The following is a 27,757-nucleotide window of genomic DNA, read 5'->3' as shown; positions in this document are numbered from 1 at the left end:
ATTTCATTATTTTTAGAATAGAACGAAAATTGCCTGATTTTTTTCACATATGGGGGACTTTTTTTCAAAAGTATTGCATGATCTTCGGCCAAAATGAGTCAAATTAAGTTTTTATGCGATTAAAATTCCTTCAGAATGAGGAATATGATTACTTGAAGTAAGTGCAAAGTTATTCGATGACTTAGGTTATTGTGACTTTAAATGCAATTCGAATTTCATCTTTCGGATGATGACTAGACTTCTGTACCACTCTTCAAACCCATCGAGGGAAACGGATTCTCAAAATATAATGCAAAACCTTTACAAAAAACCTGCAATGACATTTTAAACTTAATTTTCCAGCTTAAAAATAATTTTGATCACTTTTTTAACTTTTCAGACCACTGTGCGTCGCTTATTCTGCTGTAAAGCTTGATCAGATTCGGCGTGAACGCGTTGTTTAGCATGCGGCGTCGTCCTTTCCACGTTTTGGCTGTATCGATAAAGTTCCGAATCAATTTTTTTATTTTTTTTTTTATTTATTTATTTTTTATTTACCATGGCTGAAAAGTATCCCGTTATTATTGAAGGCCCATCTCGCTGTCTGGTAGGCCACATCGGACTTGTCCAAGTTCGTTCTTGATGTCAAAATCGTCTGAAAAAAAAGAAGGCGAAAACGCAATTATTAGTTGAGTATAAACGAATGGGGGTATGAAGTTGAAAGTCAAATCGCCCGTAAATACCTTGATGTCGTCTGGATGTCGTATGAAAAGGAGGGCCTCCGACATCCAAGCCCACAACCGCACCACCGGGTAGTAGGCATCTTGGAAACTCTGAAGCTTGTCATAGGTGTCCGCTGAAAAACGAACATTATAGGAATGCAATTGATTTAGTTGGTTATCGTAAATTGAGTGCCTGTACCGCAAGCGCACACCGTTAAAAAAAAAACTTTAATGCGGTTTTTTAATCCGACATTACATTTAAAGTATACGGTACTAAAAATGAAATCTTCGATTTCTTTACATAAACCACACAATAAATTCATGAATACGATAGCACACATTATTTTTTCTACTCTAACCTGAAACACACAACTTTGCCGCTAATTTAAGACTTCCGTAGGAAAAAATAGTATCATCAAGTGGCGCAGATATGGTTTTTTAGACAAAACTCGTTACGGTATTCGCCGTCGGCTCGTGATATGAACCCTCGTTAAAAAATCTAATGCCCCCATTGAGAAATATACTATTTTAAAGTAAAAATGAACGAAAAATATTTATACTATACAATAAAACTTAAAAATGTTGATAAAAAATACATGTGTTAGTATAGTGATTTATTTTAAGCGTTAATTGCCCAAAAAATTTATGAGCTCAATCATCATTAAAGTCAGCGTTCACCGTGGCGAGTACCTTCTCTGCAAAACTGCAAGTGGTAAAGTGAAAATATTTGCACAAGTCGAATCAAACTTTAGGTGAGATGAACTGAGTTGAATGATGAACTTCAATTTGTTCTTTTGTAATTCTAATTTATAAATTCAATGATGTTTTACATTAGAAATGCAGCAAATAAAACAAAATTACACGAAACAATCTTACTTATAAAAAAGAGAGCGGCTGAAAAATGAAGCCGCGTAAAATGACCTATGATCGATACGAGCGCCTGCGCTGCTTACTGTCAACAAACAGTTAGTACTTAAGTAATCTCAACTCAAAACATGAATGAACAAATTGACACGCGCGGAGCGCGTTTTAAACGTCTAGTGCAATAAATTTAATGTGAGTATAATATGAAACATTTTCCATAATTTTAAGTTCAAATCGATTCGTACAAATGCTCTTCTGATGACTTTGAATTCATCTACTCTAAGGAAAAAAATCGCCCTTTACTTATTCATGAAATTTAGATGGCAAAATGTTCTCTATAACAATGTACGCGTGCGTAACTTAGCGCGGAGAATCAAACTTACCGTTCGAACAAGTGGCGAAATTCCAGCTGTTGCCCACAATGGGCAAGGGCGCGGGTCCTGGAAACTTGTTGATGGCCCTGCCGTACGCGCTGTAGTGCACCGAGGCGTAACAGTAAACTATCACCAGTATGACAACGACAAAGATCAAGGCGTACATCGCTGCAATGAATTTATATAATAATTTACAAAAAAAAAAGCAAAACTTGTAGCACACCCCACAAAATCGACGACAAGTTCCCCAACACTTTCTTCCTATATAAACAAATCTGTGCTTCTTTCGCACCTGACTCGCGTCGCTAAACTGATCGCTCAAATAGATAATTCGCCGGCATATATAACCCAAACGCTTCGCGCGATCAAAAGGCGAGGGAAACAAAAAAACGGTCAAATAGTCACGCGACTATAGGAAATAGTTTTTTACTTTGTTTCACCCAAGCGTTGACACTCGTCGTCGCGTTAGAAAAAGAGAGCACCTGGGCTCGCGATTAATAACGAGAAAAAAAACTGCGGTACACATTCGATCGCATGTGATCTTCTTTTTTCTGCACGTCTCAATCGTCATCGTTGACCAATTGGAGTAATTAATATGCAATCGCATACAAAGTATTCGTAATCGTCGTAGATTTTTTATGAAACTCGTAATGCGACGATAGAAGTGAATGTTTTTTGTTGCTTTAGAAACTATGTATATAGTTGATTCTCCCGAAGTCTGCTTTTTGCATGTCTTTATGCCATGTTCTTAAACTAGTGAGGAAAAGCCAAATCTGGATCGGTTGTTCATTCAATATCGAGGAGCGCGTGTCGCGCTCCGAATGGCAAGTATGGCAGGCGAGAGCAGCGTCACTCCACGCTCCTCATATACGCGAGAATTATTATATTCTTTCTGATTGGACATAAATATTTCAATTTTTTAGTGCCAGTTACATAATGCATATGCCGTGGAGATGTACATGCCAAATGTCACCTCCGTGGCATGTCTAGATCTCAAAATCAACTCTATTTGCATTAATCATGCTTCTAAATCATTTCAAATATACCGCCTCGTTTAAGTCGCTAACTCATTTTTGATGTTCCTAGATACACAAATGTCAAGTATTATGACCTAACTTTCGATCAGTATAAGTTGCGGGTTCAAAGTTTAAATTTTAGCTGTGCAGCGATAATTATTCTAATGGAAAATTCACGTATTTCAAAAAAACTGTCACCTCCGAGGATATGAATATCTTGAGCTATGGTCATTCTTTTTAACCTCTCACCCGGTCAAAAGACTCGTTTTTCATGACTGAATTTCAGGCTGTACGGAAAATTTTGTGCATCTCTAATTTTTCATACTTAGTTGACTTATTTTTCATACTTATGTTAGTTGAAGCAGCGACTTGTCATCTCCGTGTGCGTAACTTCCGTATCCGAAAATAGTCAATTTTCAAAGTCAAGCTCAACTATGCCCAGCCGATAGTGAAGAATCTCACGGTGTTCATGAGGGAGACTACTGGTTCGGTGCTCATCGCTGTGTCGTCTGAGAGCGATCTCCAGTAGCTCAAGCCCAGACAAAAGTGACGGGCTCCGAATCGAGTGTCGAGTACGTCGTCATCGGGAGTTTCACTGCCTTCGTTTTCCATCGCCCATGCTAATGTAAATAGACTCAACTACCAAGTGAAGGACGGTGTCAAACGCACCTGGCTCGACCTCTTCATTGTAGACAAATTAAATTCAGTTGTAAATTACTGCAAGTCAACTACGCCATTCATTATTGCTCATGATCTTATAGAAATAAATTACAAGTTTTGCAAACCACCTGCTGTTATACGCTCGTTTACATCGCGACACCTGAATCGCATCAATGATCACGACTTACTGACAACACTTACACCCAAGCTCGTTGACATGACGACTCATGCTCCAGTAGATACTAATGTCCATCAACTCACCGACAGCTTCTCTGAAACATTATTAAATTGCTTTAACGAGGTAGCACCACTGCGCTTGTACACAGTCAGCGCACGCAGCAGGCCATGGGTCTCACCAGAGATGCGTGAATTGATGGCACAGCGTGATCGGGCGTACAGACGAGCGTGTGACTCCGAAAATGTTCGTGACATAGCGAACTATCCCCAACTGAGAAGTCAGATAAAGCGCCTTATTGATGACAGTAAAGAAAAATACATCGTCCAAAAACTGCAAATAGCTGAGGATTCTGAACAAAAGTGGACTGTTTTGCATAAATTGGGCTTGACGAGTGACAAACTACTTTCTCCGACCAACTACTTCTCACTCGACTCATTGAACAGTCACTTTGCTTCCATCTCATCAGCATCCCCCGCATTAACAGATGACTCAATACAACAGGTCCTACAGACACCACTGAACACAGCTAAGCCGACATTTGACTTGTGCATGGCCACTCGGGCACAGGCCATGCGGGTAATCACAAGCTCCAGGTCTAAGGCCATCGGACCTGATCATCTGTCCTCTGACATGCTTAAAAGAGCTGCTCCACTCATTGCTGATCCGTTGTTGGAAATCTTCAAGTCTATTGCAAATCAACAAGTCTATTGCAACTCATACATTCCCGTCATCTTGGCTCAAAACCTACGTACTGCCCTTATCGAAAAAGAAACTCATCACGGATATTACCGACACTCGACCTATAGCAAAACTATGTGAGGTTTCCAAGGCCTGTGAGAGACTGGTTCATGAGCAACTGAGTGATCATCTGGAGAGATTTGAGCTGCTGAACCCACGCCAGGCTGGCTTTCGAAGAGGACATAGCACTCAGACAGCGTTGTTGGCCCTGATGGATGATGTTCAACAGGCGGTGGACGACCGTCAGATGACTATCTTGGCTCTGTTAGACTTCTTTAAAGCATTTGACATGGTTCCACATCAACTGCTTCTAATGAAACTTCGCAGATTCAACTTTGGCGACTCAACAATCAAATGGTTTGCCTCATACCTGCGACATCGCAGCCAGGCGGTAACTGACTCCAATGGTTTGGAATCAGCTTGGCTGCCGACCACTTCTCGTGTCCCTCAAGGCAGTGTCCTTGGGCCGCTGCTGTTCTCTCTCTTTATCAACGATCTGCCTGACGTCCTTGTTCTCTCTTAATGCATGCTCTTTGCCGACGATCTGCAGATCTACAGCTCGTTTTTTCCAACGGACTTTGCGCGGGCACTGAGCGCCTTCAATCGCAATGTCAATGCCGTATCAGCCTGGGCCACCGCAAACGGCCTCTTATTGCTAAACAAGGCTAAAACACAGGTGATGCTGATGGGTAGTGACGCTTTTTTGGGACGCTTTGACCTCTCCACCACACGTCGGGTGTTCTTGGATGGCCTACCCCTGCCTTATGCGACTGTGGTGAAGTCCTTGGGAGTGTATGTTCAGCCGAATCTTGACTCAAGAGCACACGTCAAGCAAGTGGTGAAGCGCGTCCATCGTGTGCTCTATTCACTTCAACATCACCGCAAAGCACTACCACGACCTATACGCAAGGAGTCGTAGAAGCATTAATCTTCCCCCACTTCGACTATGCGTGTGCAGTCTACAATGATCTATTTCAATACCAGGAACTCAAACTCCAACGAGCCCTTAATGCCTGTGTAAGATATGTCGTCGATCGCATAGGATGGATGGACCATATCGCGCCTCACCGACTGGCCCTTGGTTGGCTGTCTACTGCCAGACGAAGACAATACTTCATGCTTCAATTGCTTACACCGCCATCTCATTCAACAATCCCTCTTATCTGCTACCCAGATTTACCATGCCACCAACCAGCGTCACTCAACGCTCATCCAAACGCCTCCCCCAGCGCTCACTCATTCATCGCAAAACAAGAGAAACCAGCACCATTGAATCTTCTTTTTACTACACAGCAACAGACCTAATCAACTCACTTTTTTCTGAACCATTAAACTTTAAACCTCAATCTATAGCCCAATTCAAAATCACAGTCTTTCGCAAACTACTTGACATGGATATAGCTGATCACTCATAAACAATACCACTTCATCACCCCCCACACTACCCGCCTCACTATCACCATCACCGCCGGTACCATCACTCACCTCGCAACAATCATATTCATCTCCATGCTATATTTAAACTACGCTATATTTAAACTATTAATGTATCTCTTATTATATTGTTGTTAAATTGATTCAACAATGTATGCTTATTGTAAATACAACCGTGCCAGATGGGGCTTGCCCTGCGGCCGAATAAAGTTATTCAATCAATCAATCAATCAATCTCTCTCTCTCTCTCTCTCTCTGCTTATGTGGGTGTTATCAAATCAAATCAGGCTTTTCTCTAGTTATTTCCAATCTCTGTGTTTTATATAGGCGATTCCTGTTATCCACGGGGTTTACGTTCCAAAAAAGTGCCGCGAATACGGAATCCGCAGATACGGAGGCATTGCGTATATGGGAAACAGGGGGTTCGGTTCCCGTTTGAGGAAATTTATTGCACCAACTTCTCTTCGAATACATAAATAATATACAATTAAGATTTATTAGACGTATTGAAGTTATTTTCAAGGCGACTCTGCTTCATACGACACACAAAATCCTTACGAAACTCTTCATAAGCTTTCAAAAGTTCTTCACATCCACGATGAAACTGCAAACTCCGAACCATGATTGGATCTTCAGCTAAAGTCAAGCCAGCAGCTTCTTGAACTAGACTGATAATTTTACATACTGATTGAACTGAAAGTGATTTGGGTTCCTTAGATTCATCAACATCATCTTTTTGCTCTGTGAATTTTACTGCAAACCGCGAATATAGGTACATAAAATCCGCGAATATGGAGTAAGGGTGAATTTTGACGATTCGCGAATAAGGGTAATCGCGGATACCGAATCCGCAAATAACGGTGATCGCCTGTAGATCACTTTCTGTCAATCTTGATGAATTTCGTAGCAATGGGAATATGCGGCTCGAGGGCGATATTCAACTGAAACCTGAGATCCTTCGATCTCGTCACGGCCTCTATTCTGAAGTCGTACAATATCCTGGCCATAACGGATTTTAACTTAGGCGAAACTGCGTCCTATGAACATACGGTAATAAACGAGTTGGATTTATGTATAATTTTATATTTTGCATCACGATCGTGACGATCGCTTACCAATACAGCCTCGAATGCCCGAGCTGAACGGCATGTACGCGTAGGGATGCTGATCCTTGATGTTCTCCGGCAGAAATCTGTCCGGGTCGAATTTACTCGGATCCGGCCAATACTTCGGGTCCATTTGGACCGTCTGGAAGAAGATTATGATGTCGGTGCCCGCCGGCACTTTGTGGCCGCTTTCTGCGCAAAATATAGTTATTTAAATTTAGAAAAATCTGCTGAATCTTTTTGATTATGCAAGCACACTAATAAGTAAAATACTATTGAATCCTAAGGCTCAAACCCTACCTTTCTTGAAAAAATTAGAACGATTCTTGGTGGGGCTTACTGAGAGAACTAGTATATTTTTAAAAACACTCTCTGTTTCGTCGAGAATTTAAATTAATTCTAAATTCTCGTAATTACTGTGTAGAAAGGGTGTGGTAAATAAAATGCTCGTTTAAAGAGGAAAAACATGAAAAAACCTCTCTTTATTGAAATTGATTTTTGAACTGAGTATATAGATGCGATTAGATCAGTGCGTGACGGTAGTCAAAGCTAGACTGTACCGGTTGCAGCTCAGAGCCGCCGAACGACAATGTCCTTTCGACATTGAGGATACATACGCACACCACAGCTGTGAGATAAAGACGCACCGCGCGGACAAGTTACGACGCGTAAGTCAAGTTCGTAAGCGTAAACAAAAGAACACTACTCGCGTGCCGGCCGGCGTTTCGTAAAATATCGATATTAAAGTATTTGTAACGCGAACCCGAATCATGCGCCTCTCACTGCCGTTGCTGTAAGCCATGGTGTATGTATATACCTCGGAGAGAACCGAACACTCTCTGTTTTTGGCGATTATACCATTTTAAGCTTCTACCGCTAAATGGCTAGTATTTTTAAATCTGTAAATCTGCAAGTAGCAAGGTCAAATTAATTGTATAAGTCTAAAGCATGATTTGAACATTGCATGTTCCATGCATGTCGAGTCCAATGGTATTTTATTTTTCAGCGTGTTACATTACCCATGTAAAAAAATGTGGCAAAAGTATGGAAAAAAGTCAGGCAAAATTCTATTTTTCTCAAATTTTTAAAAATTACCTTAAAACCTTAAGAGGAAAATTTTAAATCCTGTAAATTAAAACACATGAAAAGTAAATATTAATGTTGAAATATTGTGTTTGCGAGTGGCAACAGTCAAAGTGTCTGTTAATTTGTACATTAATCTCGGTCTCGCTTAGAATCTCTACTTAAGGGATGCGCATTGTTGCTGTTCGCTTGCCCCGTGCTCGGTTGCAGTAGTTGATGTTTATATTGTTCAGGGCTCATGAGCCAGACTTTTGCCACATATTTATTCTTTATCAACGCGACAACGAAGATACTTACGCAGTATGATGTCCTCGACGAGATGCCGACCGATTACCGGGCCCGGCGGAAATATTCTCATCGACTCCTTGAAGCAACGCTCGAGATACTCCATCCTCTCAAGCTCGTTCGAGGTCAAATTGCCACCGCACTCCTCCATTATGGGCTGCACCTCGCGCCTGGCCCGCTCATGTATCTCCGGATGCTCACCCATCAGCACCGTGAGATAGGACAGTGCGTAACCGGTGGTGTCGTAGGCCGCCGAGATGATGATCTCGAGCTCTTCCAGCACACCCTTCTCGTCGATCCGGCCCTCGGACTCGAGCTGCAGCAGCAAATCCAGCAGCGCCAGGCGACGTCGGTCGCTGGCCTGGCTCGGCCAACCGTCCGTCACGTCGTCGTACTCGTCGGCCACCCTCTTGATGTGCTCGTAGCCGACCTCCTCGAGGTAGCGCCTGCGCTCGTTAACCACCATGGCGAAGAAGCCGTGGAACGCCTCGCCGCAGACTTTGAGTTGACGTCCGATCGGCAGAAACTTCACCATCCAGCTGGGTATGTAGGGACGCACCACCAGATGCCCGACCAGACGGCCTATCTCGTCGATGGCCTACACGTAGCGCTTGGTCAGATCCTGATTCAGATTCGCTAGTTTCACGCCCATCATCGCCTCTGTTACGTTTTTTAGATTGATTTAGATGGAAAAAGTTAGGTACACTCTATATTTAGGGTTTATAGGCACCTCTAACTAATAAAATAAAATAAAAAACTCAACAATTTTTTTTATCACTTTTATGGACTAGTCAAAAAAACCTTGAGTTTTTCGAGTATTTTTGAAGGTCATTGTCACCTTGTAGGGTCCAAAAGATGTCCCTAATATTACTAAATCCTTAAATGATTGAAAGACTTGAGTGCATTAAAATATAAGCACGTATCGTAAAAGTATTTTAAAATTAAAAAAAAAAGTTTGAAATACTTATTTTATTTTATTAGTTAAAGGTGCCTATAAGCCATTATTTCCCTTATGGCAAAATTACCGCTGGTGGACGACAACACGAGCTGGTGATAGAACTCAGTGACGTTGTCGATGTCAGATTTGCCTTTGAGCTGCTCGATAAATTCAACCGTGTGCTCGTCGCTTATTCTGCTGTAAAGCTTGATCAGATTCGGCGTGAATGCGTTGTTTAGCATGCGACGTCGTACTTTCCACGTTTTGGCTGTATCGAAAATATTCCAAATCAATTTTTTTGTTGTTTTTTTTTTTTTATTTACCATGGCTGAATAGTATCCCGTTATTGTTGCAGGCCCGTCTCACTGGCTCGTAGGCCACTACAGACTTGTCCAAGTTCACTCTCGATGTCAAAATCGTCTGAAAAAAAAGAAGGCGAAAACGCAATTATTAGTTGAGTATAAACGAATGGGGGTATGAAGTTGAAAGTCAAATCGCCCGTAAATACCTTGATATCGTCCGGGTCTCGTACAAAAAGGACGGCCTCCGACATAAAAGCCCATAACCGCACCACAGGGTAGTAGGTATCTTGGAAACTCTGAAGCTTGTAATAGGTGTCCGCTGAAAAACGAACATCATAGGAATGCAATTGATTTAGTTGGTTATCGTAAATTGAGTGCCTGTACCGCAAGCGCACACCGTTAAAAAAAAAACTTTAATGCGGTATTTTAATCCGACATTACATTTAAAGTAACCGGTACTAAAAATGAAATCTTCGATTTCTTTATATAAACCACACAATAAATTCATGAATACGATAGCACACATTATTTTTTCTACTCTAACCTGAAACACACAACTTTGCCGCTAATTTAAGACTTCCGTAGGAAAAAATAGTATCATCAAATGGCGCAGATATGGTTTTTTTCAACAAAAACTCGTTACGGTACTTGCTTTCGGCTCGTGATATAATCCCTCGGATTGTTTAAAAATCATAATGCCCCCGTTGAGAAATATATTATTTTAAAGTAAAAATGAACAAAAAATATTTATACTATACAATAAAACTTAAAAATGTTGATAAAAAATAAATGTGTTAATGTAGTAGTTTTTTTTAAGCGTTAGTTGCCGAAAAAATGTATGATCTCAATCATCATTATCGTTCGCCGTTAGATGGCTAGTACCTTCTCTGTAAAACTGCAAGCGGTAAAGTGAAAATAATTGTATAAGTCGAATCAAACTTTAGGTGAGATAAAATAACAAGGCAATTTAAGAGGTAAAATGTTCTCTATAACAATGTACGCGTGCGTGTCTTAGCGCGGAGAATTATACTTACAGAACGAACAAGTGGCGAAATTCCAGCTGTTGCCCAAAATGGGCATGGGCGCGGGTCCTGGAAACTTGTTGATGGTCCTGCCGTACTCGCTGTAGTGCACCGAGGCGTAACAGCAAACTATCACCAGTATGACAACGGCAAAGATCAAGGCGTACATTGCAGCAATAAATTTATAAAATTATTGTAAGAAAAAAAAATGAAAATTGTAGCACACCCCACAAAATCGATGACACGATCTCTAACACATAAACAAATCTGTGCTTCTTTCACACCTGACCCGCGTTGCTTAACTGATCGTTCAAATGGATAATTCGCCGGCATGTATAACTCAGGCGGTCTCGCGCGATCAAACGGCGAGAGAAACGAAAAAACGGTCAAATAGTCACGCGACTATAGGAAATAATTTTTTACTTTGTTTCACTCAAGCGTTGACACTCGTCGTCACGTTAAAAAAGGAGAGCACATGTGATGGCATGTGATTTTTTTTCTGCACGTCTCAATCGTCATCGTTGAGCGCGACCGGTATCACTTATCGTATATCGATACCGCATCGCAGCAGCTCTATATAGTAATTATTATGCAATCGCATACAAAGTATTCGTAATCGTCGTCGATTTTTTTAAACTTGTAATGCGACGATAGAATTAAAGGTTTTTTGTTGCTTTAGAAACTATGTATATATGACTGCATTTTCATGAATTTTTTTAGCAGTGAATTTTCAGTGACAATGTCGTGAAAAATTACCTCGAAAAAAATACAGCATTTTTTTTTTTAATTTTTAATTTCTCTAAAGACTGTACATTTCATTGCGCATTTCAATGCTCATGCGCACAGGACGAGATAGATGGAAAATTAGACTAGATTTATTCCGAGCTTGATTCTCTTTCTCTCTCTCTGCTTGTGTGGGTGTCATCAAATCCCAGGCTTTTCTCTTGTTTTCTCCAACCTCTGTATTTTATATATCACTTTCTGTCAATCTTGATGAATTTCGCGGCAATCGGAATATTCGGCTCGAGGATGATATTCAACTGAAATCTGATGTCCTTCCGTCTCGTCACGGCCTCAATTCTGAAGTCGTGCAATATCCTGGCCATGACGGATTTCAAATTTAGCCTGGCGAAATTGCGCCCTGCGGGCATATTTATACAGTAATGAACGAGTTGGACTGATATATATCATCTTATATTTTTCATTACGATCTGGCCGATTGCTTACCGATGCAGTTGCGAGAGCCCGAGCTGAACGGCATGTACGCGTAGGGATGCTGATCCTTGATGTTTTCCGGCAGAAATCTGTCCGGATCGAATTTGGTCGGGTCGGGCCAGTACTTTGGGTCCATGTGTACTGTTTGGAAATTCATGAAGACGTCAGTGCCCGCTGGCACTTTGTGGACTTTTTCTGAGCGAAGAATAATGAACAGAAGTTAGAAAAGTCTGCCGACGCTTTATTATTCATTAAACAGAAAAACAATTTTTTATTATGTGTTACTTTTTTGATTTGCAAGCAAACTTATGTGTAAAATACTATTGAATCCTAAGGCTCAAGCTTTACCTTTCCAGAAAAATTAGAATGATTCTTGATCTGGCTCCTGATCAGAGAATCCTTAAATTTTTAAAAACACTCTAATCCTCCCTCTTAAAAATTCCCCAAATAATTAATGGTATTAGGGGACTAAACATCTACAAATTAGAAAAAAAAGTTTTTTGTCAAACCTGTTTTGTCAAGTATAAGTCAATCATAGAAGTCAAGACTTTATACTACATTAAAAATTTTATTTTTTCTTATCATCCAACATCATCTGCAACAGCTGATTTAAAAAAATGGGAAACCCGAAAAACGATAACAAAAAATCATTAATTTTACGTCCTGATATTACAAGGCAACAATCCGCTCTTGTTACTGCTCAGAATAAAATAAAATGAAAAAAGTCGGTTTATAAACAACGAAACGGCATTATTTTTTTGGGAATTGAAGTTTTTTTCGATTGCATATAACTTTAAAAATATTGTGTCAATTTTTCCATTATACTTCCTTCCGAGCAGAAACAAGTGGAGAGGAATATACCAGTTGAAGCCTATACCGCTAGATGGTGAGTATTTTAAATCTGTAAATCTGCAAGTGGTAAAGTAAAGAAAATTGTATAAGTTAAAACACGCTTTTATATAGCCCCAGATGTCTCGATTCATGTATCAAATGTAGAAAATTAAAAACAAAAGTGTTTATGCTTCCCCCGATAGATGCCGAATACAATTATCTGCATATCTACAAATGGAAAGGTAAAAGTAACTGTATAAAAGTCGATTCTCGAAGGCACGATTTAAATTTTGATCTCTCTTTCTCTAGAAATTCTCAGTTTATAACACAAAAACTATGTCTGTATATTCCCGAGAGGCCCCATCGAAAATCTTCCTGATTTTCCAGAAAATTTAAGGTTCGCGTAACACAGTCCAATGTTATTTTACCAACGCGATAACTAAGATACTTACGTAGCGTGATGTCTTCGACGAGATGCCTACCGATTATCGGGGCCGACGGAAATATTCTCAGCGACTCTTTGCAGCATCGCTCGAGATACTCCATCCTCTGCAAATCGTTCGAGGTCAAATTTCCGCCACACTCCTCCATTATGAGCTGCACCTCGCGCCTGGCCCGCTCCTGTATCTCCGGATGCTCACCCATCAGCACCGTGAGATAGGACAGGGCGAAGCCCGTCGTGTCGTATGCCCCCGACATGATATCCTCGAGCTCGTCCAGCACACCCTTCTCGTCGATCCGGCCCTCGGACTCGAGCTGCAGCAGCAAATCCAGTAGTGCCAGGCGACGTCGGTTCCCGCTGGTGCTGCTGTCCTGGCTCGGTTGTCGGGTGTCGTCCTTCGCGTCGTCGTACTCGTCGGCCACCCTCTTGATGTGCTCGTAGCCGACCTCCTCGAGGTAGCGCCTGCGCTCGTTCACCACCATGGCGAAGAAGCCGTGGAACGACTCGTTGCAGATCTTGAGTCGGCGGCCGATCGGCAGAAACGGCACCAACCAGTTGGGTATGTACGGGCGGACCACCAGAGATCCGACCAGACGGCCCATCTCGTCGAAGGCGTGACGGTAGCGCTTGGCCAGGTCCTGGTCCAGACTCGCCAATTTCACGCCCATCATAGCGTCTGTCGTCACGTTCTTTTTTTTTTAGAGAAAATTAGATGAAAAAAAAATGAGAAACGTATGGTTGATTACCGCTAACGGCCGCCAACACGAGCTCGTGAAATAGCTCGGTGACATCGTCCACGTCGGTCTTGGCCTTGAGCCGCTCGATGAATTCCACCGTGTGCTCGTCGGTTATTCTGTTGTAGAGCTTAACCAGATTCATCGTGAATGCGTTGTTTAGCATTCGGCGTCGTCCTTTCCACGTTTCAGCTGTTCAATTCGATTGTCAATTAGGTCAATTGTTTTTTTGTGTTTCTTTTTTCATTTACCATGGCTAAAAACTATCCCGTAGTTTTTCAAGGCTCGGCTCCCCGCCTCGTAGGCAATTTCAGATTTGTCCAAGTTCGTTCTCGATGTCAAAATCGTCTGAAAAAATTATTAGCCGCTTAAACGAATGTCAAAATGAAAGTCGATCGCTCGTAAATACCTTGATGTCGTCCGGGTCTCGTATGAAGAGGATGGCCTGCGACATACAAGCCCAAAACCGCAGCACCGGACGGTAGACATCTTGGTAAGCCTGAAGCTTGTGATAGGTGTCAGCTGAAAAACGAACATTAAATTATCGTAAATCATGCGTCAATCTCACAAATGTACACTGTCCAAAAAAAATTTTAATTTAATGCAGGTTTTGTGTAACATCAGACGGTAAAATTAAAATAATCGATTATATGTATGAAATCTTCATTGAAAATTAATTTACTAGCACTGATGTATTTCAAAACATTTACTACACAATAAATGCATAAACACAATCGCCCTATATTATTTCTAAAGTAAAAATGAATGAAAAAGATTTATACTGCGTACTCGAATTCAAAAGTGTTGATGAAAAATTAACGATTGCATACTGATTTATTTTAGCGTTAATTGTTCAAAAAATGTATGAGAATTCAATCATGATTAAAGCCAGCCATTGCCACTAGGTGGCGAGCATAATTGTCTGCAAATCAGCAAGTGGTACTGTATTCTAGGCTTTATATATAATCATCCTTTAATTTCATTGTAACGGTAGGTTTTAATTTATTTGCAATAGTTTACAGGATGTGGCGATTCAAACAATTAATTTGTTAATAACAAAATATTGACCAGGAACTCGGTCTGTCTACATTCAAATTCGGTTTCAGTGACCCGAAAAATATCGAAATTCGTCAACTCGCCGAGGGTATCTCGCAATAATACTCAAATGTCACCAGCCCCGACTGAAAGTGAAATTATAATTGTATAAGTCGAAACAAGAATGCATTAACCATAGTGTTTCATCTGTACGAGAAAAAAAACCCTCCGCTCTTATTCAATAAATTTTGAAAGCAAATATATTTCCATAATATTTTGCGTGCGTAGCCTAGCGCGTTGCGCAGTAGGGATCGCAATTACACTTACAGAACGAACAAGTGGCGAAATTCCAGCTGTTGCCGAAAATGGGTGCGGGCGCGGGTCCTGGAAACTTGTTGATCGTCCTGCCGAACTTGCTGTAATGCACCGAGGCGTAACAGTAGACTATCACCAGTACGACGGCGACGAAGATCAAGGCAAACATAGCGGTCGATTTACGTAATAATTGTAAAAAAGTTGAAAAAATAAAAAAGAAATTCGTAGCACACCCCACAAAATCGAGATAAAATGAAAAATTCACGACACGATCCTGTGCGCGTACGTTTTTCCTGTGTATGCTTCGTCCATACTTGATCCACGTCGGTCAATTGATCACCGAATTCGGAAATTCGGCGGAATATATAATGCAAGCGTCTTGCGTGCACTCGCGATGCAAACGAAAGCGACGACGAAGCGGTCTAATAGTCGCGTGACCAAATAAATTTTCTCTCTTACTCAATTTTCGGCTAACGATGTGAAAAAACAACTGCGGCACGCAGGCTGCGGTCGCGCACGAGAGGTAGCACGTACTTTTTTTTTCTCAATCGTCATCATATCGATTTTCGGTATGGGTCGCATAAAATACCATCGCTCACAAAGTATTTTGAATCGTCGTCCTCAAAAAATCGTGTCGTTTTTGCGATTATTCGTGTGGATTTTTCCACCCACCCGTAAAGCATGTATACGATTCTCGAGAGTCGATCGGTCGTTAAATCGCCTCGTCTTGTGCGTGTCTCTGGTCGGCCGATTGCTTTTTAACAACGTACTATACGACGAGAGCTGTCCACTTTTCATTATCAAGTTAAGTCGCGCGCGCAGACGATCAACGTCACATCTACAGAGGACACGTCCTCTCGGCCAGGCTGGACAAAATAACGAAGCTACCCAAAAAAAGAGAAGAAGAAAAAGTAGAAAAGAGAAAAAGAAGATTATATTCTCGAAGCTCATTTCCGCAGACGCGCTCGATGGTGTGTGTACACCTATACTTACTCGAAGATCGTCTTAAAAAATCATCGACGCGCGATTATGTCTGCTCGTAACAATAACGCATTACGGGAGAGGATCGCAGCAATTGAAATCGATTTCTGTCCGCGCGATCGCGTCTTTAACGCAAGCTCGAGTGACCATCCATTATAAAGGCTATATAATATATAGAGGCTGGCTGGCGTTGGCGGTGCGTGTAAAAGTGTCTGCGTGCGCGCGGCCCTTATACATTTACACAGTTTTCTCTCTTTCTCTTTCTCTCTCTGGCCAGACTCCGCGGCGAATATTATTCAGACTATTTTACTTTGTGGGCAATGCTGCTGCTGTATACGTAAGAGGATTACATCGAGAGCTTCTCTCTCTCTCTCTTTCTCTCTCTCTTGCTCTCTTGACCAGTGCACACGCAACAGTAACAGTAGTAGAAGTAGTGGCTTGGCCAGTATACATACTGTAAGTCCACTCGAGGAAGCGAAAAAGATCGAGAAATCAAGGGAAAAAATAAGGAAACCTACTCGACGAGAGAGAAAGAGCGAAAGCTCGCGCAGCAAAACTGACCGCGCGCGCGCGCTTTGTGGCTGCCTCGCTCGCTCGCTCGCGCCCAGGGATTATGACCTTGCATACGTACAGCCGAGTCCGTGGGGGGAAAGAAAAAATTTTTCCTTGCCTGCCTTATGCTGCTGCTGCTGCTGCTACAACCTCAAAAGAGAAATATGTTATATATGATGCAGGCTACGTATTATTTGTACGATGGGCGAGAGATAGGCCGAGCACATGTGTGTATAGCGTGTACGAGCGTGTGCTTTATATGGAAGACGATGCTTTTGAGGGCCGATGATTCTTATCATCGAGCGTGTCCGAGAGTTCGCGGAAAATCCGTGTAAATGACGAATTCAACGACGCGCGCGGACGGACGGACTTGAACTCATGGTGCCTACTGCTGCTACCGGTGCTACTCCGTAAAGATAACGAATCTCTCTCGCTCTCGGCTTTCTTTCTTCGCGGCGGCATCAGTTTTTTTTTTCACCTTCAAGGGTGACACATGACGTGTACGCTAATGTATGGTGTTGGACACGCTTGTCGTTTCGGAGTAATTTTCGTGTATTAATACGATGATACGCGCTCGCGTACGCTGCTGACGCTTCATTTTTTTGAATTTTTTTTTTTTTTAAAAAGCAACAAAGTGTGAAAAAGCCGTTTCCATTGAAACAAACTATTGAGTTATTGTATGATGCGCAGTAAAACGTGAATGTACAAAACCTGATTCGCGCGATTTGAATATCACGACTTCGCACTGCCGCAGCAGCAGCAGCAGCAGCATCAGCAGAAGCGGATCGCTTCACAAAAAAAAAGTATATTAATTAATTGCTGGCGGCGCGTGAGTTTTTGTACGGGTAGTGTACGTAATAATGCGAAACGCATTTATTCTAAAATGTTTCGGATACATATCATTATTACTACAAAGTCTCTCGTCTGAATTTACTTGCGTACGTGTGTACATAAGATTTTTATATGGAAGGGGACCCCCTGCGGTGGCTTTACCTGCATCATTGATTAATCGCATCGGATAATGTCTTTGACAATGGGTCTCATCACGCGAAAAGCACACGACTACCTACCTCTACGTGAATGCGAGTACCTATACACGCACGTAAACGAGGCATCATCGCTTTCTCACGTCGCAGCAACAGCAGCAGCAGCAGCAGTGCAGGGCACAACACACAGACATGTGCTTGGTACGGTCATTCGATTCCGTTGCGACGTAATATACATGGCAGTAAGTATATAAGCGGCTGCTTTTTGTGAAACAAATGAGCGCGCGCGCCAGCGCCAGCGAGCAGGGATAATTATATCGGCCCTCCGAGATTCGATACCCATTCTCTCGCTGAATCATACTCGTATGTGTGTACCCTACTCGCTTCTTTATAGTTTTCCTCGATCTCTCTCTCTCTCTCTCAACCCCTTACAGTTCATATACGATGTCAGTACTATCTTTCTCGATGCTTTTATACATCCATCTATCGCGTGCATGTATAATATCTCTCTCTCGCTCCGAAGAGAGGCGATGAAACAAAAGATTTTTTTTTTTACTTTGCTATCTGCTGCCTTCGCAACCCTTATTACTTGCTACTGCACACGCTTGTTGTGTGCGTTGCGCAAGTACATAGTAGCAAGCGGTATATACGTCACGAATATTATTGTATTACTCTCCGCTGACTATAAATATGCTAATTGCACAATTAGATCGGGTATAATAGCATCATCGGTTGCCTTCTGAGAGTATATTTTTAGTGCGGCGTATGAATTCTTAATGAGCTAAAAATGTTGGCAGTCGTTTTACGGATTCGCAAGCTGGTAAAAAAAAAGTATGAATGCAAAAAAGCCAGTTTATATCTGTATCTATTTGACGTTTGTTTTCGGCCGCTTTCGTTCTCTCTCTCTCAGCCAATTTGCGAGTACTTCTAGCGAAATAAAGTAAAAAATAAAAATAAAGAAATATGAAAAAAAGCTCACTCGCTCTCTCTCTCACTCCCTTGTCTTATGTATTCCGCCGTTGAAGCATATTTTCTCCGCTACGCGCGCGTGCGGTGCAACAATGCGGCTCGCGCGCTACACATCTCTAGCGTAAGGATGCAAAAAAAAAAAGGAAGGAATGAAAGAAAAAAAGGGAATCATCGTTCTCCTCGACAATGGCGAACGGTTTACGGAAAATTTGAGTTCGTATATATACGGTAGCCCAGCGCACGCAAATGTATAACGAGCAATGAATATAATAATAACGCGGCTCGTTAAAGCGCACAACAGAGCTCGACAATAGACGCAAATTTTTAAAGCGAGCGAATAATATAACGAACCGTGGAAATAATAAAAAAAAGAGAAAAGAAATAGATGTATCTATATTATATGGGCATATACACACATAATTTAGGAAAGCGCACAACAATATAATGGAGAAAGAATGCCGAGCGGTATAGAGAAATACGAGATGTTTTTCTCGGTAATGTACCGATGTGGCGCCTTGTACTACTGGAGAAGCTGCTGTTGGTGCTGCTGCTGGTGCTGCGCGCGGGGGCACGCGAGCTAGCGCGATATATCTAACGAGTGAGCTCATTCGCGATTATTGAGAGTCGACCATAGTCGCTGCTACCGGGCTTCGTGATTATCTATGCATGTAAAGCGCCTCGAACACAATGTGTCGAAAATTATGATTTTTTTTCTGCCTCTCCATTCTTTTCTCTCGCTTTTTTTTCGGTAGCGAAAGCATAAAGCAAAATGAAATAATGCGTTACAATTGGATTTGTCGGATAACAAAAAAAATGTACATATATCGAAGCTTGACCGAGCGCGAGAGTCGAAAAATACGCGGCTTTTTTATTCTTCTTCTTTTTTTTTCATTATTTTATTGTTGCGTGGGAAACAATAGGGAGTCAGGCGCGGCGCTTTGTGTCGGATCATTCGGAGTTTATTACTTCGCGTTACTGCCGGTGATTTTATTAATACGATATAAATTTTAATTTCGTTCGAAAAATGATACAAAAAAAAAGAGAGAAAAGTGTCACGAGGGTATAGGTAGACGCGTTTAATTTGCCAGAACACCACCGAACAACGACGAAACGGATAATCGCCCCGAATCGTCGGTTTTCACCGCGTAATACCTAACGGTCTAATTAAGAAAACGAGTCGGTGTATAAATATCTATAGATATATATATGTTTTGCTTTTCTCGAGACTAAAAGAGAGGCGTGTACACGAGATTTGCGTGTATATATATCTTTATAAAACACCCAGACAATAAACGATTAACGAGGGCCTTAAAGCAAAGAAGGGTATATTATGTATAAGAGAGTAAGAGAGAGAGAAAAGCGACTTAAAACCGTGGGGCGCCAGCGAGTTTGCCTATTCACGACACAATGCCTTACGGGATGACACAAATGTCTCGAAGAAAACAGCAGCAACAGCAGCCATGGTGTATACATAACGGGGCCATGCTGCTGCAGCAGGGAGGGTCGGGTCGTGTCGTGTACGTGGTTCTTCTTTGCCTGCCCCGTACAGTAAAAGTAAGAGAGAGAGAGTGGGAGAGACAATACGTCAGCTGAGTAGCTCTCTGCACGCGGAAGTAATTATAAAAGCCGAGAGGAGGAGGAGGAGAAGAAGAGAGAAAAAAAAATATCTCGTCGGATTTTCTTCGGCGCTTTAAGCCGTTTAGAAAAAAAGGAGAAAGAGAGGAGCGAGCGAGACACTTGTTTGAGAAATCGAGTCGTTTAATCTCGCGCACGCTCGAGCGATTTGTCAACGAGCGCCATTCGCGCGTGAGCGAGCACGCCAGCGTGTTATTATAGTAAATAAGTATAACTGTTTTTCTTTTCTTTTCTTTTCTTTTTTTTTGCTTTTTACCTATTGAGCTGCGAAAAATTGTTGAGATGTCTTGAGCGACGAGCGGTATGTGCACAAGCATATTATTACATCCTTTTAAATGTATGGTGCGGAAGACGTGATGTTTTGTAAAATTGCGAGGGTCCACTGCGAAAAGTCATTCTTCTCGTTGGTAATAAATGTTTATAATTTGTATAGATCAATTTTTCATTGAATTACCCAAAAATGACTATTTAACCGTTTTAAAAAAGTAAAATTTTGTTTTCAATCATTTTAAGTTCGATAATACTTCAAGCTTTGACCGTTAGATGGCGAGTGCCCTTTTATCTGTAAATCTACAAGTGGCGAAGCAAAAAATTTGTATAAGCTGAGGAACTACGAAAGACCGGGACAAGTTCGCCCGAAACCTCTACTGTCCCTCCGGCTCCGGACGAAGGCGAGCGGGTACGCCAAGCTCCATCAAACGGACGTACTCGTCCAGCTCAACTACCGCTTGGGGGCTGGCCCTCGCTTCCGCGCTGGTGTTTCTCTCGGAGCTCGACGCAACCGCTCGCTCGTCCATCGACGGCTGTGTGTACAGATTTATGTATCCTATCAAGGACATCGATGGTTTAATTCTCTCCGCCAACTCTGTCATCATACGAGTTCCCGCTAGACAATACTGTGCTCCACTATCCAACAGAGCCTTGATTTCCTTTTCGCTCTCAAAACAAATCTTCGACTCTCTGCTCTGTGCATGCTTACGCTCTCGTATCTTAACATATACGCGTGTTTACGTATCTTAACGTATACGCGGCATTGCAGTTCTTAGGTCGAAATGAGAAAGTCAAAGAAACTTTTTCGTTGAACAAAAACTAGACATAAAGTTTTGAGCATTTCTATCAGGATAGTTGCGATTCAGAATCTGGCGTTTTTGCAATCTCGCAACGCACACTCTACACATAAATTACGTATAATTCATCAATTTCACGAGACGCGAGTAAAAAAAAAGTACAATGTTTATAAATGACGTGCTCAAATTGCCCGAGAATCGACGCGGCGTTTCAATATTCATTTTCTCGTCGCGCGTGCGAGTCGGCGCGCGATAATTGCCGCGCATGCATGTATGCGAACCGATTAAAAAGAAAAACAAAGTATAATTCTCGCGTTGGCAAAAACGTTTTCCTCGTGAAGATTTAATCTAGTTTTTTCAATGACTTTTTCATCTTGAACAAGAAGCCGACGTCTGGTGTCAATGATTGCCATTATCGATCGGTTCTGGAATATGCTGTGTCAAAGTATCGTTTGTGTAAGTTCATCGCACTTAGTCTTTTTTTTTTTTTTTTTAATTTTATGAAGCCATTTACTTTTTGTCGATTGCATCGGAATATTAGCATACGTGTATAACTTCTCTCGCGTGTAGCGTTGAATACATTTCAGTGAATACGATACTTTGTATTGCGATTGACATTTTTTTGTTGATACACATAGTAGTCGACATCGTGAACTTGTATTTCCACGTTCAGATTATTCAAGAGTGGTTTTTAATTTGACAGGTATATCACGAGGAAAAGTAGTGTCTTTGCGTGACCCGAGATGGTGATCTACATCATTACTTTTTTTGCCGCATTTTTCAGGTCAATCGAGAAACATAGTATGAATTTTCAACTTCAACAGATTATAAAATAGTTTCCGCGACTTTTAAGATATCTCGATTTCCTATCCAAGAAAAGGTCGAAATCGTAAGCTCCGCTTTGTTGAAAAAAAAAATTATCGTATGCTCCGGAATTTCTCTATCGATCCTCGCGAAAATAATATCGCAAGCGGACGTATTTTAGCGAAAATTCGCAGCGATAAAACGCAGGCTTCCGCAAACTCGAGATCGAGCTATATATACATTTAACACCGGTGGCAGAAATTTCGGGCCGGAAGAGAAAAAGCAGCTCAGCGACGGCAATTTCCCAAACTCGGGAGGCCGGAAAAAAGCCCAAACGCACCAGCAGCAGCAGTCTGTAGTAATAGTAGACATACACACACGTACACATACAGAGACGAGTTAGGGATAAAAAGAGAGAAGATAGGAAGAGGAAGAAGCTCGAGCGAGCCAGGCCAGAAGAAGAGACGAGTCGAGTTTTTCTCTGTAGCATCAGCCTGTCTGGTAGTAGGTAGCAGAAACTTGGCTCTCTCTCTCTCTGCGCGGCGACTAATTACGTCACGCCGCTCAGAGTAAAACGCGGATTAAAAGCCCCCACAAGCCGGAGGAGTTTGCGTCCGTGAACCAGGAAAACTTCTCTCTCTCTCGCTCACTCTTTCTATCTTGCCTGTGGCTGCAGTCGCCGCCGCGATATTTTGTGGCCTGCTTCAATTTATGTCTGCCTCTCGTTTATATACTTTGCCCTCGCTCGTCGGCGAGAGCTTTTTCTTCGCTCGGGCTATACCGTATACATCTTTTTGTTAATCAGCGGTCGCTGCCGGGGGGAAAACTTATTTCCTTAAACTAACTAAAGGTGCGTTATAGCCGGGGCGAGGGTTTTCAGGGAGGGAGAGGCAAATTTTCTTGTGTTGCTTGGCTTAATTGATACATAACGTCGTAATTAAGCGGCAATTTATTCGAGCGAATTACTTTTATCGGCGTAACTTATTCTCTCTCTCTCTCTCTTCGGGCTATAGTGTCTGCGCGGCAGCTTTTCTTCGCGCTTTAATAAATACACAAATTATACGCCTACCCAGTGTAGACGCATTTCGGATGAATTTTTTGTTTTATTTTTTTTTCTCCCGCTGTCTACACACATGGAAATATCCATCCGCGAAAATGCCGAAAAATCGCTTCTATCCACGGCAATAATAATTCGGCATGTGTGTTCATTTGCGGGTCGAAATATAAATATGACTCTATACACGTTATGTTATGTAGCAATCGTTCATTCCAGCGTGAAAGGGGTGTGTGCAACACATCACTGGCAGCGTGTGTGACGCGTTCATTTTTCTGACAATTCTTTTTTTCGGGCATACAGTACGCGCAGACGTCATTTATGTACATGTATATCGAGGTCGCTTTTGTTTTGTATATTTTGGTTTATCTTCCGGGACGCCAAATATATAATTTTTACCGTACGAAATCGCTGTACACGCACGCATGCAATTTCGGCAACGCGATGACGGAAAAATTCCTTCGCGCGTGATACATATCATGCTCTCGGTATTTTATAATATACGTATACATCGACTGCAGACGCTTTATATGTGAGTGTGCGCGAGGTTCTCTTTCATCATATAATACGCGCATAGAATCCTCAAGCCTCGCTAGGCGAAAACAAAGCAGTCGTCGCGTGCGGCTTCACTCAGTGGTTTTAATACATCATCATCTTGGCACTTGCAGCAGCAGCAGCAGCAGCAGCAGCAGAAACAGCAACCAAGCGAGCTCTGCACGTACACAATAATGCACGTGTTGCAGCAGCATCAGCAGCAGCACCAGCATCAGGGCAAAAAAAGTCATATAAGGCTTTTTTGTTGGTTGTCATCGCCGTCGTATACTTTGCAACCGAGCGCGAAACAAACACGTATACAAGCGAGCGAGCACTACTAGGCGTCTTTTGCGCCCTTTCTTTTTTCTTCTTCTTCTTCTTTATGTACCTTATAGCTTGCTGCCTTATATAGCTGTGCTGCCTGCGCGACAGCAGCAGCGGCAGAGGTATATAAACGCCCCGCCCACACCTTCATCTTTTCTTTCTCTCTCTTTCTCTCTCGCTCACTCTTTTGCAAGCTCGGCTGCAAGCGAAAAAAAAATCTGAAATGGAGTCTTGTGGATCAGTCGCCTAGGCAGTCGAGTCGAGTCGCGAGAAGCTTGCATAATGATTATACGAAACGGCGCGCGAGCGCGCGTAAAAGAAGCTGCCAAAAGGACTATACTACCACTGTGTGTGTGTACTACTACTGCTGCTTGCGGTCGTCTTTTTTATTTAACAAAAAAAAAAAGGAAAGAAGAAGAGACTCGTCCAACACGTATATATTATAAATATAAGAGAAAAGCGAGCAAGATGGTTTTCCAAGAGTTGGAATTAAGTATAAGAGACCGCGAAGCGTGTATAAGTCGAGGCGCTCGAGAGAGAGAGAGAGAGAGAAGTCATCCCGAGCCCAAGCCGCAAATCGGCACGTTCTTTTTAATATTACACTCGAGAAGATTACGAGTCTCTTCCTCGCGCGTCGCGAGTCGAGAGCTTGCGCAAGCTCCAGCCTCGACTATCTACTACTACTGCCACGCAACGTTATACATCAGCGTAAAGGGAAATATATAGACGAAGGAAAGAAGAAGAAGAAGAATAAGAAGTTGCAGAACGAAGAAAAGTATCCGAGCGAAATTTATATTGCAAAAGTTATATTAACGCCCGCGCGCGGGTGCGCAAGAGTCTCCGATTTAACATTTTAATGAAAAAAATTTGTTATATACTTCGCGCGCGACGACTCTTTTATCCCCCCCCGTCATCGTGTATGCATTATACGACCGCCACTCGCGACAATTTCTCTCTCTCTCTCTCCCTCTATCTCCTTTTCAGCGAGTCTCATTCGTCTGAAGAATATTCGACGAGCAGCGCGTCATAAAAAAAGAAAGAGAGCCATGAGGTTTTTCGCGCCACCAGCCACCGCTGCCATATCATCCACCGCGAGGGTTAGAGTAGGGATGAGAGAAGAAGAAGAAGCAGCACAGAAAACGTAGAAGTAGAAGGAAAAAATAACACTGCTCTCGAAAAAATTAACATGAAAGCTCTCGCGCCTAAAGAGACCGCGTGCTTCAAAGGACGCGACGACCTCTTCCCTCGTAAACCAGAAGAAAAGCTATCCCGTGTATACGTATCTGCCACACGCCACCGTCTTTTCTCTCTTTCTCTTTCTCTCTCTTGTGGCCGAAAAAAAAGCACAGCGCTGGCTACACACGAGTTTAATGATTATACACACAAACACACACACACTCATGAAGGCAGAAAGTGTGTAGCGGGTGAAATTATGATAGCTCTAATACATTGCACCCTCGCGCGCCAACGAAGATGAAACTGCACGTGCATTATATACAGCTCGGCCAAGTACATACGTTATACGTATGGTATAAAAGGATGAGCGGCGCCGAGCGCGCAAGATGGATTGTAATTTAGCTCGCCCAAGCTTTTTTCCACTCTTTTTCTTTTCTTTCTTTTCTTCCTTTTTGTTCTGACGTAGTTACGAAACTTGGCCTGCTTTAAAAGCTCGCAAGCTCTCGCGCGCGAGTGATCAAATTTATGATCGATACGCATTTCGCGCTGCAGCGCGCGCGCACACACACACACACACACACACACACACACACACACACACACACATACTCATGCCGTAAATGTAACGTCGAATCAATTGATGCGAGGCTTATATATTATCACCGTATATGAGCGAGCTTGCAAGCTCGGCAGCGAGCTACGACGAGATTCTTTTTGATCAGTATACTGAATGTCTGCATTATATACGTTCGCCTTTTACTCCCGCGAGCGGGCGAAGAAAAGACACGAAATATAATGCCTTCAATAGGATTTCAATAATGGCTGGAGAACGAAAGTCGGGAAAAGCTTTTACGATCGGTAAATCTTATGAAGTATACATGATAGAGGGGGACGCGAAAAGAGAGAGAGAGAGAGAGAGAGAGAGAGAGAGAGAAAGAGACATTTCTTTTGTGTTTTCCGTTGCTACATCACATTTGTCTCTTATACAGCTTATACGTGCGTTATATATAGACGTATACGGCAGCTTATATACGTATCGAGCGGAATGGGGTGTGGGGGTTTGATAGAGGCATTACCACCGCTCGATTATGCATATATATAACGTGAGCAGTCGCAGTACGCACCTACGCGATGAGTACACTCGACACAACTGCACTGATGAAATATTTATTTATGTGCGCTTGGGCGCGCGTGCCCATGGCAAAGGCAGTTACTCAGATTATCATATGTATTATATTATATTATATAATATACATGGGCTGGAGCAAGGGCGTGCTCCACGTGGCAATTAGCGCCTTTAGTCGCGACGTAGCGGATCGTTAAGAAATCGATAGAGAGAATCGCGATAAAACGAAGGAATAATTTCTAATCGGTGAGTGGTGAAACCCCTTTTGTAATTTTGGGGAAGTTGGAGGTAAAACTGAAAATGACAAAATCATGCTTTTATGCAATTCTTCATTCATCAATAACAAATTTGCACATGTATTTCGATTAATTATCACATCACATTATCACTTATACAATTATTGTCACTTTGCCACTTGCAGATTTACAGATGATGGTACTCGCCACCTAGCGGCGGATGTTGGTTTTTATTACGATTGAGTTTTCCTACTTTTTTGCGTATTTAACGCTTAAAATTAGTCAGCATTAAAACATATCATTTTTAATAAGCATTTTCAAATTTGAGTACATAATAAATACTTTTCGTTTACATATTTACTTTAACCCATTAACGACCAAAATGCTTGATTTTTTTGTTGGGTTTCGCAGCGATTTTTTTTTGTAGTTTGAGGCCTCTGAAAAGTTTTGTATGGACCTATTTCGATGTAAAATTTAATGCCCTTTCAGAAACTGAGGTCAAAATTTTGATTCTTTGCGTAATAAAAAAGTTATGGCTACTTATACGAAAAAAACCGTAAAATTTTTTGCAAAAAATCAAGTTTTTGGTTTTTTTTCACCATGTTACCGTTAGGGAATCACGATATAAATATGATCAGGGGTGATCACGACTATAAAAGTATCTCAGGGAATTTTTATGGAATTTTCGAACCACTACTTCAAACAAAAAATAACTTATATTCATATAAAACATAACTCATTTTTACTCGAAAACTACTGAATTTAGAGAAAAAGTGCAAAAAACCAAAGTTTGAAAAGGAGTTCAAAAATTCTATAAAAATTCTCTGAGATACCTTGATAGTCGTGATCACCCCTGATCATATTTATATCGTGATTCCCTAACGGTAACATGGTAAAAAAAATCAAAAACTTGATTTTTTGCAAAAAATTTTAAGTTTTTTTCGTATAAGTAGCCATAACTTTTTTATTACGCAAAGAATTGAAATTTTGAGCTCAGCTTCTGAAAAATTTTACATCGAAATAGGCCCATACGAAACTTTT

The 27,757-nt window shown here is 41.8% G+C and overlaps 4 protein-coding genes across 4 annotated transcripts in view; all 4 read right to left on the bottom strand.

Moving 5' to 3' along the window:
- Positions 1-2,235, bottom strand: part of LOC106649102 (cytochrome P450 4C1-like) — a 9,900-nt gene extending 7,665 nt beyond the window's left edge. The window contains exons 1-5 of the mRNA XM_023458193.1: positions 2,163-2,235; positions 1,949-2,107; positions 723-835; positions 538-634; positions 364-472 (exon numbers count right to left, since the gene is read on the bottom strand). Of these exons, the coding sequence (XP_023313961.1) occupies positions 364-472; positions 538-634; positions 723-835; positions 1,949-2,105 (476 nt within the window). The 5' untranslated portion in view covers positions 2,106-2,107; positions 2,163-2,235. The remainder of the gene's footprint in view (positions 1-363; positions 473-537; positions 635-722; positions 836-1,948; positions 2,108-2,162) is intronic.
- A 4,605-nt stretch (positions 2,236-6,840) lies between these two features.
- LOC106649101 (cytochrome P450 4c3-like) lies at positions 6,841-8,974 on the bottom strand. The gene is made up of 3 exons (XM_023458170.1): positions 8,452-8,974; positions 7,062-7,263; positions 6,841-6,964 (listed from the first exon to the last, which is right to left on the bottom strand). Exons 1-3 carry the CDS (start codon positions 8,972-8,974, stop codon positions 6,841-6,843), a joined length of 849 nt encoding a protein of 282 aa, XP_023313938.1.
- Positions 8,975-9,037: 63 nt separating this feature from the next.
- LOC111693487 (cytochrome P450 4e3-like) lies at positions 9,038-10,886 on the bottom strand. The gene is made up of 5 exons (XM_023458169.1): positions 10,713-10,886; positions 9,885-9,997; positions 9,700-9,796; positions 9,465-9,644; positions 9,038-9,099 (listed from the first exon to the last, which is right to left on the bottom strand). The coding sequence occupies exons 1-5, from the start codon at positions 10,867-10,869 to the stop codon at positions 9,038-9,040; spliced, it is 609 nt and encodes a 202-aa protein (XP_023313937.1). The 5' UTR covers positions 10,870-10,886.
- A 714-nt stretch (positions 10,887-11,600) lies between these two features.
- On the bottom strand, positions 11,601-15,590 carry LOC106649184 (cytochrome P450 4C1-like). The gene is made up of 7 exons (XM_014366470.1): positions 15,285-15,590; positions 14,332-14,444; positions 14,174-14,270; positions 13,935-14,114; positions 13,199-13,864; positions 11,928-12,110; positions 11,601-11,841 (listed from the first exon to the last, which is right to left on the bottom strand). The coding sequence occupies exons 1-7, from the start codon at positions 15,439-15,441 to the stop codon at positions 11,675-11,677; spliced, it is 1,563 nt and encodes a 520-aa protein (XP_014221956.1). The 5' UTR covers positions 15,442-15,590; the 3' UTR covers positions 11,601-11,674.
- Positions 15,591-27,757: the final 12,167 nt, after the last annotated feature.

This window comes from Trichogramma pretiosum, unplaced genomic scaffold, assembly GCF_000599845.2.
Source record: "Trichogramma pretiosum strain Unisexual culture from Peru unplaced genomic scaffold, Tpre_2.0 scaffold17, whole genome shotgun sequence".
NCBI classification, from domain to species: domain Eukaryota; kingdom Metazoa; phylum Arthropoda; class Insecta; order Hymenoptera; family Trichogrammatidae; genus Trichogramma; species Trichogramma pretiosum.
The sequence above is the reverse complement of the archived record's forward strand: the minus strand, read 5'-3'. Positions and strand labels throughout refer to the sequence as shown.